The 22451-nt window shown below is 47.3% G+C and overlaps 1 protein-coding gene across 1 annotated transcript in view; it reads right to left on the bottom strand.

The window, feature by feature from the left end:
* The window catches only part of LOC124027024 (probable JmjC domain-containing histone demethylation protein 2C), a 37962-nt gene extending 18913 nt beyond the window's left edge, over positions 1-19049 (bottom strand). Inside the window, exon 1 of the mRNA XM_046339583.1 lies at positions 18637-19049. Coding sequence (XP_046195539.1) covers positions 18637-18798 — 162 coding nt within the window. The 5' untranslated portion in view covers positions 18799-19049. The remainder of the gene's footprint in view (positions 1-18636) is intronic.
* Positions 19050-22451: the final 3402 nt, after the last annotated feature.

Genomic DNA, 22451 nt, shown 5'->3' with positions numbered 1-22451 from the left:
TCAGCAGTAGGGTTGATACAGTAGAACCCTCGTTCTCTCAGCAGTAGGGTTGATACAGTAGAACACTCACTCTATACGCCTTGAGGAGCTCTGCAGGATAATTAGGAACTAAATGAAACAAAACGCCCATACTACAATGTACAATGGGGCAGGTCCCACCAGGGAATTACTAACACACCCTGACCTCGGAGAGTTCAGCAGGTCAGACTTAAAAAGGAGGGAAAGAATTACACTCAGGAAGCTGTAAACACAGACCCCGCAGTCACATTCTAGAGGGGGGAGTGGGAGGGAGAGAGAACTGAAGAATGAACGATGGGAAAGAGAAAGGAAGAGCCAGTCATTCACATTTTAGAGGAGGCCGGCGGGAGGGAGAAAGAGAAAGGAAGAGCCAGTCATTCACATTTTAGAGGAGGGCGGCGGGAGGGAGAAAGAGAAAGGAAGAGCCAGTCATTCACATTTTAGAGGAGGGCGGCGGGAGGGAGAAAGAGAAAGGAAGAGCCAGTCATTCACATTTTAGAGGAGGCCGGCGGGAGGGAGAAAGAGAAAGGAAGAGCCAGTCATTCACATTTTAGAGGAGGGCGGCGGGAGGGAGAAAGAGAAAGGAAGAGCCAGTCATTCACATTTTAGAGGAGGCCGGTGGGAGGGAGAAAGAGAAAGGAAGAGCCAGTCATTCACATTTTAGAGGAGGGCGGTGGGAGGGAGAAAGAGAAAGGAAGAGCCAGTCATTCACATTTTAGAGGAGGGCGGCTGTGGGAGGGAGAAAGAAGAAGCGGAGGAGGGAAAGCGAGACAGGAAAACATCCCTCATCCAGCCAGGAGAGCTAGATGAGAGGTGGGAAGAGAGTGGGTGGGTTGAAGGGGAGGCCTCTGGGAGCGGTGGTGAGGTACGGCTGGGCTGAGGCAGAGGCTACAGGGACCCCATGCTGCTCACTGTGGGAACCCCACTACTTCACTGCCCCTGCTGTTCTCCCTCTTCCCACTACCTCCACCTCTCCCCGCTCACCCACTCTCCCTCCGCCTCTCCCTCCGCCCGTGCTGCTCTCCCTTCTCCCACAACCTCTCCGCGCACCCCCCCCCATTTTCTCTGCTGCTAGCTACAGCAATATGTCGAATGAGAGCAGCATGAGACCAGCTCCACAATCCAGCATTCCAGGACCAGACCACGTTGCAGCACAAGAGGCCTTTTCAGTTTGTCACCCACGCTTGGATAAAACCGCACTAACACACTCCGCTCTGGACCAGGCCACTGCTCCAGCCCCCCGGACCAGGCCACTGCTCCAGCCCCCCTCCTCCCCCGCCACTGGACCAGGCCACTGCTCCAGCCCCCCTCCCCCCCCATGGACCAGGCCACTGCTCCAGCCCCCTCCTCCCCCTGGACCAGGCCACTGCTCCAGCCCCCACCCCCCTGGACCAGGCCACTGCTCCAGCCCCCACCCCCTGGACCAGGCCACTGCTCCAGCCCCCACCCCCTGGACCAGGCCAGCCCCCACCCCCTGGACCAGGCCACCTCCAGCCCCCACCCCCTGGACCAGGCCCGTGCTCCAGCCCCCACCCCCCCGGACCAGGCCCGTGCTCCAGCCCCCACCCCCTGGACCAGGCCCGTGCTCCAGCCCCCTCCCCGGTCAGGCCCGTGCTCCAGCCCCCTCCCCGGTCAGGCCCGTGCTCCAGCCCCCTCCCCGGTCAGGCCCGTGCTCCAGCCCCCTCCCCGGTCAGGCCCGTGCTCCAGCCCCCTCCCCGGTCAGGCCCGTGCTCCAGCCCCCTAGCCAGGCCCCATTTCCAGCCCCCCCCATTTTTCCAGCCCCCCTGGGAGAGAGGTAAGGAGGACTGGCTACTGCTAAAGTAAACAGAGTTCCAGATGAGGCTCAGACAGGATGTGAGGCTCAGACAGGATGTGAGGCTCAGACAGGATGTGAGGCTCAGACAGGATGTGAGGCTCAGACAGGATGTGAGGCTCAGACAGGATGTGAGGCTCAGACAGGATGTGAGGCTCAGACAGGATGTGAGGCTCAGACAGGATGTGAGGCTCAGACAGGATGTGAGGCTCAGACAGGATGTGAGGCTCAGACAGGATGTGAGGCTGATCCGGCAGAAATCCCCTTCCTCACTGCGCCAGAAATAGCTGAGGAAAATAAACTAAACATTCATCAGTAGAAACGCTGAAACATCTTCACCCACCACTTCAACTATTCCCCTGGTCTCTGACCAATCACAGACATGGTGTAGTGAAGTCCATCTTCACCCACCACTTCAACGATTCCCCTGGTCTCTGACCAATCACAGACATGGTGTAGTGAAGTCCATCTTCACCCACCACTTCAACGATTCCCCTGGTCTCTGACCAATCACAGACATGGTGTAGTGAAGTCCATCTTCACCCACCACTTCAACGATTCCCCTGGTCTCTGACCAATCACAGACATGGTGTAGTGAAGTCCATCTTCACCCACCACTTCAACGATTCCCCTGGTCTCTGACCAATCACAGACATGGTGTAGTGAAGTCCATCTTCACCCACCACTTCAACGATTCCCCTGGTCTCTGACCAATCACAGACATGGTGTAGTGAAGTCCATCTTCACCCACCACTTCAACGATTCCCCTGGTCTCTGACCAATCACAGACATGGTGTAGTGAAGTCCATCTTCACCCACCACTTCAACGGTCTCTGACCAATCACAGACATGGTGTAGTGAAGTCCATCTTCACCCACCACTTCAACGATTCCCCTGGTCTCTGACCAATCACAGACATGGTGTAGTGAAGTCCATCTTCACCCACCACTTCAACGATTCCCCTGGTCTCTGACCAATCACAGACATGGTGTAGTGAAGTCCATCTTCACCCACCACTTCAACGATTCCCCTGGTCTCTGACCAATCACAGACATGGTGTAGTGAAGTCCATCTTCACCCACCACTTCAACGATTCCCCTGGTCTCTGACCAATCACAGACATGGTGTAGTGAAGTCCATCTTCACCCACCACTTCAACGATTCCCCTGGTCTCTGACCAATCACAGACATGGTGTAGTGAAGTCCATCTTCACCCACCACTTCAACGATTCCCCTGGTCTCTGACCAATCACAGACATGGTGTAGTGAAGTCCATCTTCACCCACCACTCCAACGATTCCCCTGGTCTCTGACCAATCACAGACATGGTGTAGTGAAGTCCATCTTCACTTTGTGGACATACTTATTCAAAAGAACAACTTTTCTCCAACTACTTTGGATGTTGTGACACTAAGGACTATCTGCTTATTCAGACATGACCATAGTATAGACAACCATGTTGGAGGGAAAAGAAGAAAAACAACTGAGTGATTTGCATGGTGGTTCGAGTTCATTGTTCTAGAATGCAGCACAGCAAGGTCCTCCTCCATGGTAAACCTCCCTGCAACAGGTCCTCCTCCATGGTAAAAACCTCCCTACAACGTGAGGCAGGTCCTCCTCCAAGGTAAACCTCCCTGCAACAGGTCCTCCTCCACGGTAAACCTCCCTACAATGTGTAACGGGTCCTCCTCCACGGTAAACCTCCCTACAACAGGTCCTCCTCCAACGGTAAACCTCCCTACAACAGGTCCTCCTCCAACGGTAAACCTCCCTACAACAGGTCCTCCTCCAACGGTAAACCTCCCTACAACAGGTCCTCCTCCACGGTAAACCTCCCTACAGCGCGTAACAGGTAAACCTCCCTACAGCGCGTAACAGGTAAACCTCCCTACAGCGCGTAACAGGTAAACCTCCCTACAGCGCGTAACAGGTAAACCTCCCTACAGCGCGTAACAGGTAAACCTCCCTACAGCGCGTAACAGGTAAACCTCCCTACAGCGCGTAACAGGTAAACCTCCCTACAGCGCGTAACAGGTAAACCTCCCTACAGCGCGTAACAGGTAAACCTCCCTACAGCGCGTAACAGGTAAACCTCCCTACAGCGCGTAACAGGTAAACCTCCCTACAACGCGTAACAGGTAAACCTCCCTACAACGTGTAACAGGTCCTCCTCCACGGTAAATTCTCCCTACAACGTGTGGCATGTCCTCCTCCACGGTAAACCTCCCTACAACGCGTAACAGGTAAAACTCCCTACAACGTGTAACAGGTCCTCCTCCATGGTAAACCTCCCTACAACATGTAACAGGTAAACCTCCCTACAACGTGTAACAGGTAAACCTCCCTACAACGTGTAACAGGTAAACCTCCCTACAACGCGTAACAGGTAAACCTCCCTACAACGCGTAACAGGTAAACCTCCCTACAACGCGTAACAGGTAAACCTCCCTACAACGTGTAACAGGTCCTCCTCCACGGTAAACCTCCCTACAACGTGTGGCAGGTCCTCCTCCACGGTAAACCTCCCTACAACGTGTAACAGGTAAACCTCCCTACAACGTGTAACAGGTCCTCCTCCATGGTAAACCTCCCTACAACGTGTAACAGGTAAACCTCCCTACAACGTGTAACAGGTCCTCCTCCATGGTAAACCTCCCTACAACGTGTAACAGGTAAACCTCCCTACAACGTGTAACAGGTCCTCCTACACGGTAAACCTCCCTACAACATGTAACAGGTCCTCCTACACGGTAAACCTCCCTACAACGTGTAACAGGTCCTCCTCCATGGTAAACCTCCCTACAACATGTAACAGGTAAACCTCCCTACAACGTGTAACAGGTCCTCCATGGTAAACCTCCCTACAACGTGTAACAGGTAAACCTCCCTACAACGTGTAACAGGTCCTCCTCCATGGTAAACCTCCCTACAACGTGTAACAGGTCCTCCATGGTAAACCTCCCTACAACGTGTAACAGGTAAACCTCCCTACAACGTGTAACAGGTCCTCCTCCATGGTAAACCTCCCTACAACGTGTAACAGGTAAAGCTCCCTACAACGTGTAACAGGTCCTCCTCCATGGTAAACCTCCCTACAACGTGTAACAGGTCCTCCTCCATGGTAAACCTCCCTACAACGTGTAACAGGTCCTCCTCCATGGTAAACCTCCCTACAGTGTGTAACATTCTACAGAGCATTGTAACTGTATACAGTCACTTGTTCTCTGACGTAGCTAAGAGGATCTGACTGGTAAGACAGCTCTGTGTATCAGCCTCTAGTTATTCTCTACTAAGATAAATATCACACTCATCTGTATCTTTCTGCTTCTATAGATCTGGGCCTATAGCTTTCATTATGCTTCTATAGATCTGGGCCTATAGCTTTCATTATGCTTCTATAGATCTGGGCCTATAGCTTTCATTATGCTTCTATAGATCTGGGCCTATAGCTTTCATTATGCTTCTATAGATCTGGGCCTATAGCTTTCATTATGCTTCTATAGATCTGGGCCTATAGCTTTCATTATGCTTCTATAGATCTGGGCCTATAGCTTTCATTATGCTTCTATAGATCTGGGCCTATAGCTTTCATTATGCTTCTATAGATCTGGGCCTATAGCTTTCATTATGCTTCTATAGATCTGGTTCTACAGCTTTTACAATTTTGATAATTTATGGTTTATTATTTCAGAGAGCTTTTACAATAACACTTTCAAACTAATCACTGAAATACTTTGTTTATTATTTCAATAACAGACCCGTCTCTTTCTGGACTGTGTTGAAACAATTCAGACTCTCTTTCATCACTGAAATAACAGACCCGCTTTCACTGTGTTGAAACAATAACAGACCCGTCTCTTTCACTGTGTTGAAACAATAACAAACCCAATAACAGACCCGTCTCTTTCACTGTGTTGAAACAATAACAGACCCGTCTCTTTCACTGTGTTGAAACAATAACAGACCCGTCTCTTTCACTGTGTTGAAACAATAACAAACCCGTCTCTTTCACTGTGTTGAAACAATAACAGACCCGTCTCTTTCACTGTGTTGAAACAATAACAGACCCGTCTCTTTCACTGTGTTGAAACAATAACAGACCCGTCTCTTTCACTGTGTTGAAACAATAACAGACCCGTCTCTTTCACTGTGTTGAAACAATAACAGACCCGTCTCTTTCACTGTGTTGAAACAATAACAGACCGTCTCTTTCACTGTGTTGAAACAATAACAGACCCGTCTCTTTCACTGTGTTGAAACAATAACAGACCCGTCTCTTTCACTGTGTTGAAACAATAACAGACCCGTCTCTTTCACTGTGTTGAAACAATAACAGACCAGTCTCTTTCACTGTGTTGAAACAATAACAGACCCATATTCAGCCATGTCCTCGTTTTCTTTTCCCCAGCTGAAACAAGCCTTTAAATCACGTGTGGTGTTGGTTACATCCTTCAAATGGAGACCAGAAGCATCCCATCTCCCTCGAGATGCTAGGCGGGTATCTCCACCAAACACACACACCATCAATTGCAGGCAGTACATTGTCAGGCAAACCACATTGTGCAGGGATATTTACAAGATAATATCTGGGATGTGTTTCTTTTATATAGTGTCCCACCCCTCTGTTACAAAATGATTAAGCCCTATGCTCATTTGAATAGTCAATGATAACATATCAAGACCCAGATAAAGGTTTTAACTCACTCAGGAGGATAAGGATTCTGTCTCAAATGGAGACTCTCCTCGGTGAGTGATCGGCCACAACAAGGAGAAAGCTGGCCGTTTCTGGGTTACAGATCACACTGCAGCTCCTTGGCTCAGGCTCAAACATCTGTTAAAGGGTCAAGTTTCCCCTCCACTGTCTGGAACCCATCAACGGAACCCATAGAACACCGCCAGCGTTCCAGAGCTCCAAACAAATCACTCTGGTTCACACCAGAGAAACAGACCTTGAGCCCTGAATGTAAAGGGCCACTTGGTGTTCCAGATGTCTAGTCAAGGTCCTTCAGGCTAGATAACAAACATGACGACAGAGTAACAAACATGACGACCTTCCGTCCTTCTGTAGCTCAGTTGGTAGAGCATGGCGCTTGTAACGCCAGGGTAGTGGGCTCGATCCCCGGGACCACCCATACGTAGAATGTATGCACACATGACTGTAAGTCGCTTTGGATAAAAGCGTCTGCTAAATGGCATGTATATATATATACACATATACGACAGAGAGAAAATACAATACACTTTAATGATCTGTGTGTGTGAACTTTAAAAAGTAGACTAGGGCTGCATTCAGAACACACACCATATACTGGGCTATCTGGAAATAGCTGCAGGATTAAACATTACATCAAAACTATTACATTTCTGTGTCTGCTTTAAGGAAATAGCTGCAGGATTAAACATTACATCAAAACTATTACATTTCTGTGTCTGCTTTAAGGAAATAGCTGCAGGATTAAACATTACATCAAAACTATTACATTTCTGTGTCTGCTTTAAGGAAATAGCTGCAGGATTAAACTGCAGGATTAAACATTACATCAAAACTATTACATTTCTGTGTCTGCTTTAAGGAAATAGCTGCAGGATTAAACATTACATCAAAACTATTACATTTCTGTGTCTGCTTTAAGGAAATAGCTGCAGGATTAAACATTACATCAAAACTATTACATTTCTGTGTCTGCTTTAAGGAAATAGCTGCAGGATTAAACATTACATCAAAACTATTACATTTCTGTGTCTGCTTTAAGGAAATAGCTGCAGGATTAAACATTACATCAAAACTATTACATTTCTGTGTCTGCTTTAAGGAAATAGCTGCAGGATTAAACATTACATCAAAACTATTACATTTCTGTGTCTGCTTTAAGGAAATAGCTGCAGGATTAAACATTACATCAAAACTATTACATTTCTGTGTCTGCTTTAAGGAAATAGCTGCAGGATTAAACATTACATCAAAACTATTACATTTCTGTGTCTGCTTTAAGGAAATAGCTGCAGGATTAAACATTACATCAAAACTATTACATTTCTGTGTCTGCTTTAAGGAAATAGCTGCAGGATTAAACATTACATCAAAACTATTACATTTCTGTGTCTGCTTTAAGGAAATAGCTGCAGGATTAAACATTACATCAAAACTATTACATTTCTGTGTCTGCTTTAAGGAAATAGCTGCAGGATTAAACATTACATCAAAACTATTACATTTCTGTGTCTGCTTTAAGGAAATAGCTGCAGGATTAAACATTACATCAAAACTATTACATTTCTGTGTCTGCTTTAAGGAAATAGCTGCAGGATTAAACATTACATCAAAACTATTACATTTCTGTGTCTGCTTTAAGGAAATAGCTGCAGGATTAAACATTACATCAAAACTATTACATTTCTGTGTCTGCTTTAAGGAAATAGCTGCAGGATTAAACATTACATCAAAACTATTACATTTCTGTGTCTGCTTTAAGGAAATAGCTGCAGGATTAAACATTACATCAAAACTATTACATTTCTGTGTCTGCTTTAAGGAAATAGCTGCAGGATTAAACATTACATCAAAACTATTACATTTCTGTGTCTGCTTTAAGGAAATAGCTGCAGGATTAAACATTACATCAAAACTATTACATTTCTGTGTCTGCTTTAAGGAAATAGCTGCAGGATTAAACATTACATCAAAACTATTACATTTCTGTGTCTGCTTTAAGGAAATAGCTGCAGGATTAAACATTACATCAAAACTATTACATTTCTGTGTCTGCTTTAAGGAAATAGCTGCAGGATTAAACATTACATCAAAACTATTACATTTCTGTGTCTGCTTTAAGGAAATAGCTGCAGGATTAAACATTACATCAAAACTATTACATTTCTGTGTCTGCTTTAAGGAAATAGCTGCAGGATTAAACATTACATCAAAACTATTACATTTCTGTGTCTGCTTTAAGGAAATAGCTGCAGGATTAAACATTACATCAAAACTATTACATTTCTGTGTCTGCTTTAAGGAAATAGCTGCAGGATTAAACATTACATCAAAACTATTACATTTCTGTGTCTGCTTTAAGGAAATAGCTGCAGGATTAAACATTACATCAAAACTATTACATTTCTGTGTCTGCTTTAAGGAAATAGCTGCAGGATTAAACATTACATCAAAACTATTACATTTCTGTGTCTGCTTTAAGGAAATAGCTGCAGGATTAAACATTACATCAAAACTATTACATTTCTGTGTCTGCTTTAAGGAAATAGCTCAGATGATTAAACATTACATCAAAACTATTACATTTCTGTGTCTGATTTATTTAAATAGCTGCAGGATTAAACATTACATCAAAACTATTACATTTCTGATGTCTGCTTTAAGGAAATAGCTCAGGATTAAACATTACATCAAAACTATTACATTTCTGTGTCTGCTTTAAGGAAATAGCTCAGATGATTAAAAGCATTACATCAAAATTTATAAAGCCCTTCCTACATCAGATGTATTTATAAAGCCCTTCACATCAGATGTATTTATAAAGCCCTTCTGTGTCTGCTTTAAGGAAATCCTAGCTGCAGGATTAAACATTACATCAAAACTATTTTTCTGTGTCTGCTTTATAAAGCCCTTCCTACATCAGATGTATTTATAAAGCCCTTCCTATGTCTTTATAAAGAAATTCCTACATCAGATGTATTTATAAAGCCCTTCCTACATCAGATGTATTTCCTACATATGTAATAAAGCCCTTCCTACATCAGATGTATTTATAAAACTATTTCCTACATCAGATGTATTTATAAAGCCCTTTATCAATGTATTTATAAAGCCCTTCCTACATCAGATGTATTTATAAAGCCCTTCCTACATCAGATGTATTTATAAAGCCCTTCCTACATCAGATGTATTTATAAAGCCCTTCGTACATCAGATGTATTTATAAAGCCCTTCCTACATCAGATGTATTTATAAAGCCCTTCGTACATCAGATGTATTTATAAAGCCCTTCCTACATCAGATGTATTTATAAAGCCCTTCGTACATCAGATGTATTTATAAAGCCCTTCATCAGATGTATTTATAAAGCATCAGATGTATTTATAAAGCCCTTCCTACATCAGATGTATTTATAAAGCCATCAGATGTATTTATAAAGCCCTTCCTACATCAGATGTATTTATAAAGCCCTTCGTACATCAGATGTATTTATAAAGCCCTTCCTACATCAGATGTATTTATAAAGCCCTTCGTACATCAGATGTATTTATAAAGCCCTTCCTACATCAGCTGATATCTCAAAGTGCTGTACAGAAACCCAGCCTAAAACCACAAGCAGCAAGCAATGCAGGTGTAGAAGCACGGTGGCTAGGAGAAACTCCCTAGAAAGGCCAAAACCTAGGAAGAAACCTAGAGAGGAACCAGGCTATGTGGGGTGGCCAGTCCTCTTCTGGCTGTGCCAGTCACATTATGAAGCTTCCCGTAGTTCCCCAGAACAGCTGGGCCAGTCACATTATGAAGCTTCCCGTAGTATTGACAGGGGCAGCGTGTCGTCCATATTGACAGGGGCAGCGTGTCGTCCATATTGACAGGGGCAGCGTGTCGTCCATATTGACAGGGGCAGCGTGTCGCCCCTATTGACAGGGGCAGCGTGTCGCCCCTATTGACAGGGGCAGCGTGTCGCCCCTATTGACAGGGGCAGCGTGTCGCCCCTATTGACAGGGGCAGCGTGTCGCCCATATTGACATTGACTCAGTAATGGTACCCCCTGTATATATATTACCTCCACTAACCTGTACCCCCTGTATATATATATATATTACCTCCACTAACCTGTACCCCCTGTATATATATATATATTACCTCCACTAACCTGTACCCCCTGTATATATATATATATATACCTCCACTAACCTGTACCCCCTGTATATATATATATATATTACCTCCACTAACCTGTACCCCCTGTATATATATATATATATATTACCTCCACTAACCGGTACCCCCTGTATATATATATATATTACCTCCACTAACCTGTACCCCCTGTATATATATATATTCATTACCTCCACTAACCGGTACCCCCTGTATATATATTTATTACCTCCACTAACCTGTACCCCCTGTATATATATTACCTCCACTAACCTGTACCCCCTGTATATATTACCTCCACTAACCTGTACCCCCTGTATATATTATCTCCACTAACCGGTACCCCACACATTGACTCAGTAATGGTACCCCGTGTATAGCCTCCTTATTGTTACTCTTATTGTTTTACTTTTAGTTTAGTACATTTTACTACAGGTATGATGTGAAATAAAGTGCTCGGACTCCTTTAAGAATAACAACCTGGCTGAATCTACTGGCCTACAATCTACTGCACAATGACTGACGCAATGTCAACAAGTACTTTGTACTAAACGCAGCAAACTCTATAGGATGCCACACAGCAGAGGCTGGGCAACCCCCAACTAACCCCCAGACTGAATATCTAGACAGAGCTCCAGATACGACCCAGTGTGTCAGACCAAACCCCAGTATGTTCACCATCGGAAACAGACTGCTAGACCCACTACTGGATGTATGGATTCCTGTCTGCTTCTCTAACATGTCAAATCACAGAAAATGTCCCTGTCTGCTTCTCTAACATGTCAAATCACAGAAAATGTCCACGGGCCCTGGTCTACAGCAGCCCACGGGCCCTGGTCTACAGCAGCCCACGGGCCCTGGTCTACAGCAGCCCACGGGCCCTGGTCTACAGCAGCCCACGGGCCCTGGACTACAGCAGCCCACGGGCCCTGGACTACAGCAGCCCACGGGCCCTGGACTACAGCAGCCCACGGGCCCTGGTCTACAGCAGCCCACGGGCCCTGGTCTACAGCAGCCCACGGGCCCTGGTCTACAGCAGTCCACTGGCCCACGGGACCTGGTCTACAGTAGATCAAACAGCACCATGTTATAATATCAGGGGCTCAAACACCACCATGTTAATATCAGGGGCTCAAACACCACCATGTTATAATATCAGGGGCTCAAACACCACCATGTTATAATATCAGGGGCTCAAACACCACCATGTTAATATCAGGGGCTCAAACACCACCATGTTAATATCAGGGGCTCAAACACCACCATGTTAATATCAGGGGCTCAAACACCACCATGTTAATATCAACGGCCAAAACATTTGGAGTGAAGACCTTAGAATAACATTCAGTTTGTTTGATTTGGGAAAGTATGTCCTGAAAAACTAACATACAGTTGGGTCTAAACCAAAGACATCTGGACATATTCAACAAGAGCAGAGAGAACTGGGTCAGAACAGAGATGGGTTGGAAGGTCTGGGGAGACTGGGCCGTCTCAGAACTGGGTCAGTACAGAGATGGGTTGGAAGGTCTGGGGAGACTGGGCCGTCTCAGAGAACAGGGTCAGTACAGAGATGGGTTGGAAGGTCTGGGGAGACTGGGCCGTCTCAGAACTGGGTCAGTACAGAGATGGGTTGGAAGGTCTGGGCAAGGTCTGGGCCGTCTCAGAGAACAGGGTCAGCACAGAACAGAGATGGGTTGGAAGGTCTGGGGAGACTGGGCCGTCTCAGAACAGAGATGGGTTGGAAGGTCTGGGGAGACTGGGCCGTCTCAGAGAACAGGGTCAGTACAGAGATGGGTTGGAAGGTCTGGGGAGACTGGGCCGTCTCAGAGAACAGGGTCAGTACAGAGGAAAACATAGCCTACTAACTGGGCATAAAGACCACAGGGTGATAAGTATGTATTTCCTGGGGAAAAGGAGTGAAATAGTGTGAAAAACAGAAGTGTAAATGATGAAGGTTGGGCCTACATGACGTAGCAATCCTTTATATCAGTCAACAGACAGATGAGACATGACAGGTTGACGAGCCTCTCCGGTAAAACGTACCATAAATACTCTACATCCAACACCGGCCTTGTCCTTCTCATTAGGTTACCATGTCTACGAGGGCAGAACAGACCGTGTTAAATAGGATCTGAATCTGATCGTGACCTGATGTGGAGCAGGAGAATGTTAAGCAACGTGGAGCTAACTGGAGCTGGTGAACTCAGAGGACCCGTCATTCACATGGCTATGCCGCTGTTGCTACGGGATACAGTCCAGCCATTTGGTGAAAGAGAGTCTCTCTCCACTCCTAATGAGAGCTCTGCTGTCTGAAATATCAAAGTACCAAGCCAGTGACTCACACTGCTACAGAATAAACGAGGCCAATCAGCAGGCAGAGTTATATACTTTCAGGAAAGGACGATGTTCTCGGGCAGTTTGTTGTTACCATTATGTCAATTAATACTGTGTGTCACTGTAGCAACAGTAAATAAGACAAAAGCAACGATAATCAAAGACATTTAGTACAGAAGATTTATGAGACATTCTAGAAACCACTACTATTTTTTATTTTACCTTTATTTAACTAGGCAAGTCTGTTAAGAATAAATTCTTATTTACAATGACGACCTTTCCCGGGAAACAGTGGGTTAACTGCCTTATTCAGGGGCAGAACAACAGATTTTTACCTCGTCAGTGCAACCTTTCAGTTACTAGCCCTCCGCTCTAACCACTAGGCTGCCTGCCGCCCCGGGACGAAACGCAGCTTGGCCTCCCGACAGGGGCCCCAACCCCGGCGGGCTTGGCCTCCCGACAGGGGCCCCAACCCCGGCGGGCTTGGCCTCCCGACAGGGGCCCCAACCCCGGCGGGCTTGGCCTCCCGACAGGGGCCCCAACCCCGGCGGGCTTGGCCTCCCGACAGGGGCCCCAACCCCGGCGGGCTTGGCCTCCCGACAGGGGCCCCAACCCCGGCGGGATTGGCCTCCCGACAGGGGCCCCAACCCCGGCGGGCTTGGCCTCCCGACAGGGGCCCCAACCCCGGCGGGCTTGGCCTCCCGACAGGGGCCCCAACCCCGGCGGGCTTGGCCTCCCGACAGGGGCCCCAACCCCGGCGGGCTTGGCCTCCCGACAGGGGCCCCAACCCCGGCGGGCTTGGCCTCCCGAGAGCCCTCTGTCATAGAACACAGACATGGCTGCCTTATGTTGTGGTACCGGTGGGGGAGGGGTGCTGCTGACCACCACTGGTCTCATGTTACATTCTGTCTCCCAGGGCAACAAAATAACATGTTCATTTCAAGTACCGTTATTGTCATAGTAAAATGATTGGTGTATTTTTTCTGAAACAAAAGTCATTGAAACAACTAGCTGGTCTACAAGCAGTCTGGTTTTAACAGTGATAAGAATGAATGAGTGTATTCAATGTGTTCTTGTTCAGATCCTCCTCCTCCACACACACAGTACTGTTCAGATCCTCCTCCTCCACACACACAGTACTGTTCAGATCCTCCTCCTCCACACACACAGTACTGTTCAGATCCTCCTCCTCCACACACACAGTACTGTTCAGATCCTCCTCCTCCACACACACAGTACTGTTCAGATCCTCCTCCTCCACACACACAGTACTGTTCAGATCCTCCTCCTCCACACACACAGTACTGTTCAGATCCTCCTCCTCCAGTACTGTTCAGATCCTCCTCCTCCACACACACAGTACTGTTCAGATCCTCCTCCTCCACACACACACAGTACTGTTCAGATCCTCCTCCTCCACACACACACAGTACTGTTCAGATCCTCCTCCTCCACACACACACAGTACTGTTCAGATCCTCCTCCTCCACACACACACAGTACTGTTCAGATCCTCCTCCTCCACACACACACAGTACTGTTCAGATCCTCCTCCTCCTCCACACAGTACTGTTCAGATCCTCCTCCTCCTCCACACACACACAGTACTGTTCAGATCCTCCTCCTCCTCCACACACACACAGTACTGTTCAGATCCTCCTCCTCCACACACACACAGTACTGTTCAGATCCTCCTCCTCCACACACACACAGTACTGTTCAGATCCTCCTCCTCCACACACACACAGTACTGTTCAGATCCTCCTCCTCCACACACACACAGTACTGTTCAGATCCTCCTCCTCCACACACACACAGTACTGTTCAGATCCCCCTCCTCCACACACACACAGTACTGTTCAGATCCCCCTCCTCCACACACACACAGTACTGTTCAGATCCCCCTCCTCCACACACACACAGTACTGTTCAGATCCTCCTCCTCCACACACACAGTACTGTTCAGATCCTCCTCCTCCACACACACACAGTACTGTTCAGATCCTCCTCCTCCACACACACACAGTACTCCCTCCTCCTCCACACACACACAGTACTGTTCAGATCCTCCTCCTCCACACACACACAGTACTGTTCAGATCCTCCTCCTCCACACACACACAGTACTGTTCAGATCCTCCTCCTCCACACACACAGTACTGTTCAGATCCTCCTCCTCCACACACACAGTACTGTTCAGATCCTCCTCCTCCACACACAGTACTGTTCAGATCCTCCTCCTCCACACACAGTACTGTTCAGATCCTCCTCCTCCTCCACACAGTACTGTTCAGATCCTCCTCCTCCACACACACAGTACTGTTCAGATCCTACTTCTCAAAACATACTGTTGATTCTCCCTCCACACACACAGTGCTCTGAACCAAACACTTATAGAAGCTATTGTTGGCACAACGGCGTGTCACAGCCTAGCTAGCTACACGTTTACAGATTCCAATTCAGTTCAACCAGCAACACAAACACACAGCCAGACAGTTCACCCAGCAACAAACACACAGCCAGACAGTTCACCCGGCAACAAACACACAGCCAGACAGTTCAACCAGCAACAAACACACGGCCAGACAGTTCACCCAGCAACAAACACACGGCCAGACAGTTCACCCAGCAACAAACACACGGCCAGACAGTTCACCCAGCCAGACAGTTCACCCAGCAACAAACACACAGCCAGACAGTTCAACCAGCCAGACAGTTCAACCGGCAACAAACACACAGCCAGACAGTTCAACCGGCAACAAACACACAGCCAGACAGTTCAACCAGCAACACACACACACAGCCAGACAGTTCACCCAGCAACACAAACACACAGCCAGACAGTTCAACCAGCAACACAGCCAGACAGGCCTCAATTCAACCAGCAACAAACACACAGCCAGACAGTTCAACCAGCAACACAAACACACAGCCAGACAGTTCAACCAGCAACACACACACAGCCAGACAGTTCAACCAGCAACACACACACAGCCAGACAGTTCAACCAGCAACACACACACAGCCAGACAGTTCAACCAGCAACACAAACACAGCCAGACAGTTCAACCAGCAACACAAACACAGCCAGACAGTTCAACCAGCAACACAAACACAGCCAGACAGTTCAACCAGCAACACACACACAGCCAGACAGTGTAATTGTGTTGCTATTCTAGCTACTGACACTAGTACAATGGCAAGTTGTGTGTGACATGATGATCTAATCTTAAATCCTTGTGTTCACTCAGCTGTTCATTCCTGGCTGATAAAAAGGGGCCCAAAGTAAATGCAACTATTCATTTATCTGGCTACCTGTCAGACAGTATTCACGTAGGCTACATTAGCAACACTGCTTTACCATTAGAAATCTGGCAACAAACAACAAATAGTGGGTTTTTACATGGGCCCTGTGATTTAGGACAAATCTGGAAAGATTTACCCATTTAGCCCGCACATTCAACATGTTTGTCCTCTATACAACTGGTGGGCATGCCAGTTAATATGCACTTCAGGTTCTAGACAATTATTGTACAAGGCTTGGAATTTCAGCCTTGATGTGGAAATCGAGGAAAGGGTCGCTAGAACTGTGTTCGACTCTACGTTGTCGTTGGCTAGCTAGGTCATTTAATCACAGGTCAATGGTTATGACGATTAATTTAGCCTTAATATGATTTTGTGAAAGCGGTCCCAGCGATCTCTCTCTCTCCCATCTCTCTGTTATCTCTCTGTTATCTCTGTTATCTCTCTCTCTCTGTTATCTCTCTCTCTCTGTTATCTCTCTCTCTGTTATCTCTCTCTCTCTCTGTTATCTCTCTCTCTCTCTGTTCTCTCTCTCTCTCTGTTCTCTCTCTCTCTCTGTTCTCTCTCTCTCTCTCTCTGTTCTCTCTCTCTCTCTCTCTGTTCTCTCTCTCTCTCTCTCTGTTCTCTCTCTCTCTCTCTCTCTCTCTCTCTCTCTCTCTCTCTCTCTCTCTGTTCTCTCTCTCTCTCTGTTCTCTCTCTCTCTCTCTGTTCTCTCTCTCTCTCTCTGTTCTCTCTCTCTCTGTTCTCTCTCTCTCTCTCTCTGTTCTCTCTCTCTCTCTCTCTCTGTTCTCTCTCTCTCTCTCTCTCTCTGTTCTCTCTCTCTCTGTTCTCTCTCTCTCTCTCTCTCTGTTCTCTCTCTCTCTCTGTTCTCTCTCTCTCTCTCTTCTCTCTCTCTCTCTGTTCTCTCTCTCTCTCTGTTCTCTCTCTCTCTCTGTTCTCTCTCTCTCTCTGTTCTCTCTCTCTCTCTGTTCTCTCTCTCTCTCTGTTCTCTCTCTCTCTCTGTTCTCTCTCTCTCTCTGTTCTCTCTCTCTCTCTGTTCTCTCTCTCTCTGTGCCTTTTGCACACATTGTATATAGACTGCCCATTTTTTTTCTACTGTGTTATTGACTTGTTAATTGTTTATTCCATGTGTAACTCTGTGTTGTCTGTTCGCACTGCTATGCTTTTATCTTGGCCAGGTCGCAGTTGCAAATGAGAACTTGTTCTCAACTAGCCTACCTGGTTAAATAAAGGTGAAATAAAAAATAAATCTCTCTCCCATCTCTCTGTTATCTCTCTGTTATCTCTCTCTCCCATCTCTCTGTTATCTCTCTCTCCCATCTCTCTGTTATCTCTCTCTCTCCCATCTCTCTGTTATCTCTCTCTCTCCCATCTCTCTGTTATCTCTCTCTCTCATATCTCTCTGTTATCTCTCTCTCTCATCTCTCTGTTATCTCTCTCTCTCATCTCTCTGTTATCTCTCTCTCTCCCATCTCTCTGTTATCTCTCTCTCCCATCTCTCTGTTATCTCTCTCTCTCCCATCTCTCTCTCTCCCATCTCTCTGTTATCTCTCTCTCTCCCATCTCTCTGTTATCTCTCTCTCTCTCATCTCTCTGTTATCTCTCTCTCTCATCTCTCTGTTATCTCTCTCCCATCTCTCTGTTATCTCTCTCCCATCTCTCTGTTATCTCTCTCTCCCATCTCTCTGTTATCTCTCTCTCCCATCTCTCTCTCTCCCATCTCTCTGTTATCTCTCTCTCTCCCATCTCTCTGTTATCTCTCTCTCTCCCATCTCTCTGTTATCTCTCTCTCTCCCATCTCTCTGTTATCTCTCTCTCCCCATCTCTCTGTTATCTCTCTCTCCCATCTCTCTGTTATCTCTCTCTCCCATCTCTCTGTTATCTCTCTCTCTCTCATATCTCTGTTATCTCTCTCCCATCTCTCTCTCCCATCTCTCTGTTATCTCTCTCCCATCTCTCTCATCTCTGTCGGGTTTATTTGCTGTTAGAAATCTCTGTTGACACGCGCCCGACTAACGGTCAGTTAGCTAAACTAGCATAACGTCAGGTTTACGGTAGATAGATCAAGACTAACGTCTGACGCTACTGCCAAACAGTTGTAAAAGATACAAAACTACATTTACTTCATACAAGATATATTATCTATGTATTTACTATAATTATATGCCAATAGCGACTGAAAACCAGCTAACGGCGTTAAGAAGCTAACTTAATATTTACAAAGCCAAACCAACACCAAATGCCTCATCGGTCTACGGTCGGGCAAACCATTAAAAATAATATACAAATTCCTTACCGTCAACTCTGAATGGTTGTTGTCCCGGTGAGTAACGGCTCGGATGACCCCAGCTCGCCAGCCCCAGCGGCCGATATCCCGGAGATCCAGCGGCTCGTCTCCACCGACACACAGGAACCGCTTCCCAACCAGCTCCGGTCGCGTCTCCACCGCCATGGCCATCCACTGACAGCGAAAACAACCCCCTGGAAAACTCTTTCACCGACGGCCTATCGAGCTCACATGTACCACATTAAACTGTACTGAATAATCCAAAGAAACACATCAACTACCACTGTTATCTCGTCTTTAACGTGTAGCGTTACAACCCGGGGGGGATTTAAATTCCTTGCAGTCTCCACCCGTAAACAGTCGATTTTCAGCTCCGTGGCGATACACGGTATCCCTCCGCTCCCACATCACTGCCGTGGCGATACACGGTATCCCTCCGCTCCCACATCACTGCCGTGGCGATACACGGTATCCCTCCGCTACCACATCACTGCCGTGGTGAAACACGGTATCCCTCCGCTCCCCGAGGTAGACCAACACTGGAGCACATCACTGCCGCGGTAAAACACGGTATCCTTCCGCACCCACATCACTGCCGTGGTAAAAACATGGTATCCCTCCGCACCCACATCACTGCCGTGGTAAAACATGGTATCCCTCCGCACCCACATCACTGCCGTGGTGAAACACTGTATCCCTCCGCTCCCCGAGACAGACGACCGTGTAATACCGCAGCAGCAGACTTCTCCGTCCGCCAGACACAGATCTATTCTCTATCACTGTTACAAAAATGGATATATCAAATCAAATCAAATTGGATTTGTCACATGCCGCCGAATACAACACACGAAGAAGACCCTTACAGTGAAACGCTTATACTTTCAAGCCCTTAACCAAAATTTTAACGCAATTTTAAGAAAAATACGTTTAAAAAAAATAGATAAGTAAGAAATAAGAAATAATTAGAGAGCAGCAGTAAAATAACAATAGCGAGGCTATGTTTAGGGGCAAAAGTTAGTCGAGGTAATTCCGGTAATATGTACATGTAGGTAGTTAAAGTGACTATGCAAAGATAATAAACAGACAGTAGCAGCAGGGTAAAAGGCTGAGGGGCAATGCAAATAGTCTGGGGAGCCCTTTGATTAGCTGTTCAGAGGTTTTATGGCTTGGGGATAGAAGCTGTTTAGAAGCCTTTTGGACCTAGACTTATTGCTTTTTAAAAAAATTATATATATATATATATTTCACCTTTATTTAACCAGGTAGGCTAGTTAAGAACACATGAAATAAACAAACATACAGTCAATAGCACAACAGAAAAAGTCTATATACTGTGTGCAAATGTGGTAGATAAGAGAAGGGAGGTATGGCAATAAATAGGCCGTAGTGGTGAAGTAATTACAATATAGCAATTAAACACTGGAATGGGTGATGTGCAGAAGATGAATGTGCAAGTAGAGATACTGGGGTGCAAAGGAGAAAAAATAAATAACAGTATGGGAATGAGGTAGTTAGATGGGCTATGTACAGGTGCAGTGATCTGTAAGGTGCTCTGACAGCTGGTGCTTAAAGTTAGTGAGGGAGATATGAGTATCCAGCTTCAGTGATTTTTGCAAATCGTTCCAGTCATTGGCAGCAGAGAACAGTAGCCGTGCGGTAGCAGATAGAACAGTCTATGTCAAGGGTAGCTGGAATCTTTGACAATTTGTTGGGCCTTCCTCTGAAGGTGTAGAGATCCTGGATGGCAGTAAGCTTGGCCCCGGTGATGTACTGGGCTGTACCCACTACCCTCTGTAGGGCCTTCCTCTGACACCGCCTGGTGTAGAGATCCCGGATGGCAGTAAGCTTGGCCCCGGTGATGTACTGTACCCACTACCCTCTGTAGGGCCTTCCTCTGACACCGCCTGGTGTAGAGATCCCGGATGGCAGTAAGCTTGGCCCCAGTGATGTACTGGGCTGTACCCACTACCCTCTGTAGGGCCTTCCTCTGACACCGCCTGGTGTAGAGGTCCTGGATGGCAGGAAGCTTGGCCCCGGTGATATACTGGGCCGTACGCACTACCATCTGTAGCACTTTACGGTCAGATGCCGAGCAGTTACCATACCAGGCAGTGATACAACCAGTCAGTCAGTCAGTGCTCTCGATGGTGCAGCTATAGAACTTTTTGAGGATCTGAGGACCCATGCCAAATCTTTTCAGTCTCCTGATGGGGAATAGGCTTTGTCGTGCCCTCTTCACGACTGTCTTAGTGTGTTTGGACCTTGATAGTTTGTTGGTAAAGTGGACACCAAGGAACTTGAAGCTCTCAACCTGCACCACTACAGCCCCGTTGATGAGAATGGGGACGTGCTCGTTGCTCCTTTTCCTGTAGTCCACAATAATCTCCTTTGTCTTGATCACGTTGAGGGAGAGGTTGTTATTCTGGCACCAGACAGCCAGGTCTCTGACCTCCTCCCTATAGGCTGTCTCATTGTTGTCGGTGATCAGGCCTACCACTGTTGTGTCATCAGCAAACTTAATGATGGTGTTGGAGTTGTGCCTGGCCATGCAGTCCTGAGTGAACAGGGAGTACAGGAGGGGACTGAGAATGCGCCCCTGTGTTGAGGATCAGAGTGACGGATGTGTTGTTATCCACCCTTACCACCTGGGGGCTACCCGTCAGGAAGTCCAGGATTTAGTTGCAGAGGGAGGTGTTATGTCCCAGGGTCCATAGCTTATTGATGAGCTTGGAGCAGTGTGGAGTGCAATAGAGATTGTATCATCTGTGGATCTGTTAGGGAGGTATGCAAATTGGAGTGGGTCTAAGGTTTCTGGGATAATGGTGTTGATGTGAGCCATGACCAGCCTTTCAAAGCACTTCATGGCTGCAGACGTGAGTGCTACGGGTCGGTAGTCATTTAGGCAGGTTAACTTACTGTTCTTGGACACAGGGTTTATGGTGGTCTGCTTCAAACATGTTGGTATTACAGACTCGGTCAGGGAGAGGTTGAAAATGTCAGTGAAGACAGTTGCCAGTTGGTCAGCGCACGCTTTGAATACACATCCTGGTGGTCTTCCTGTCCGGGTTTGGCGTCCCCCCTTGGGTTGCGCCGTGGTGGAGTCACTGACGTGGTCTTCCTGTCCGGGTTTGGCGTCCCCCCTTGAGTTGCGCCGTGGTGGAGTCACTGACGTGGTCTTCCTGTCCGGGTTTGGCGTCCCCCCTTGGGTTGCGCCGTGGTGGAGTCACTGACGTGGTCTTCCTGTCCGGGTTTGGCGTCCCCCTTGGGTTGCGCCGTGGTGGAGACACTGACGTGGTCTTCCTGTCCGGGTTTGGCGTCCCCCTTGGGTTGCGCCGTGGTGGAGACACTGACGTGGTCTTCCTGTCCGGGTTTGGCGTCCCCCTTGGGTTGCGCCGTGGGGGAGACACTGACGTGGTCTTCCTGTCCGGGTTTGGCGTCCCGCCGTGGGGAGACTTGGTTGCGCCCCCTTGGGTTGCGTGGTGGAGACACTGACGTGGTCTTCCTGTCCGGGTTTGGCGTCCCCCTTGGGTTGCGCCGTGGTGGAGTCACTGACGTGGTCTTCCTGTCCGGGTTTGGCGTCCCCCCCTGGGTTGTGCCGTGGTGGAGATCTTTGTGGGCTATACTCGGCCTTGTCTCAGGGTAGTAAGTTGGTGGTTTGAAGATGTCCGTCTAGTGGTGTGGGGGCTGTGCTTTGGCAAAGTGGGTGGGGTTATATCCTTCCTGTTTGGCCCTGTCCGGGGGTGTCCTCGGATGGGGCCACAGTGTCTCCTGACCCCTCCTGTCTCAGCCTCCAGTATTTATGCTGCAGTAGTTTATGTGTCGGG

Source organism: Oncorhynchus gorbuscha, unplaced genomic scaffold (assembly GCF_021184085.1).
Source record: "Oncorhynchus gorbuscha isolate QuinsamMale2020 ecotype Even-year unplaced genomic scaffold, OgorEven_v1.0 Un_scaffold_2895, whole genome shotgun sequence".
In the NCBI taxonomy this organism is placed as follows: domain Eukaryota; kingdom Metazoa; phylum Chordata; class Actinopteri; order Salmoniformes; family Salmonidae; genus Oncorhynchus; species Oncorhynchus gorbuscha.
This window is presented reverse-complemented; position numbering and strand designations above follow the sequence as displayed.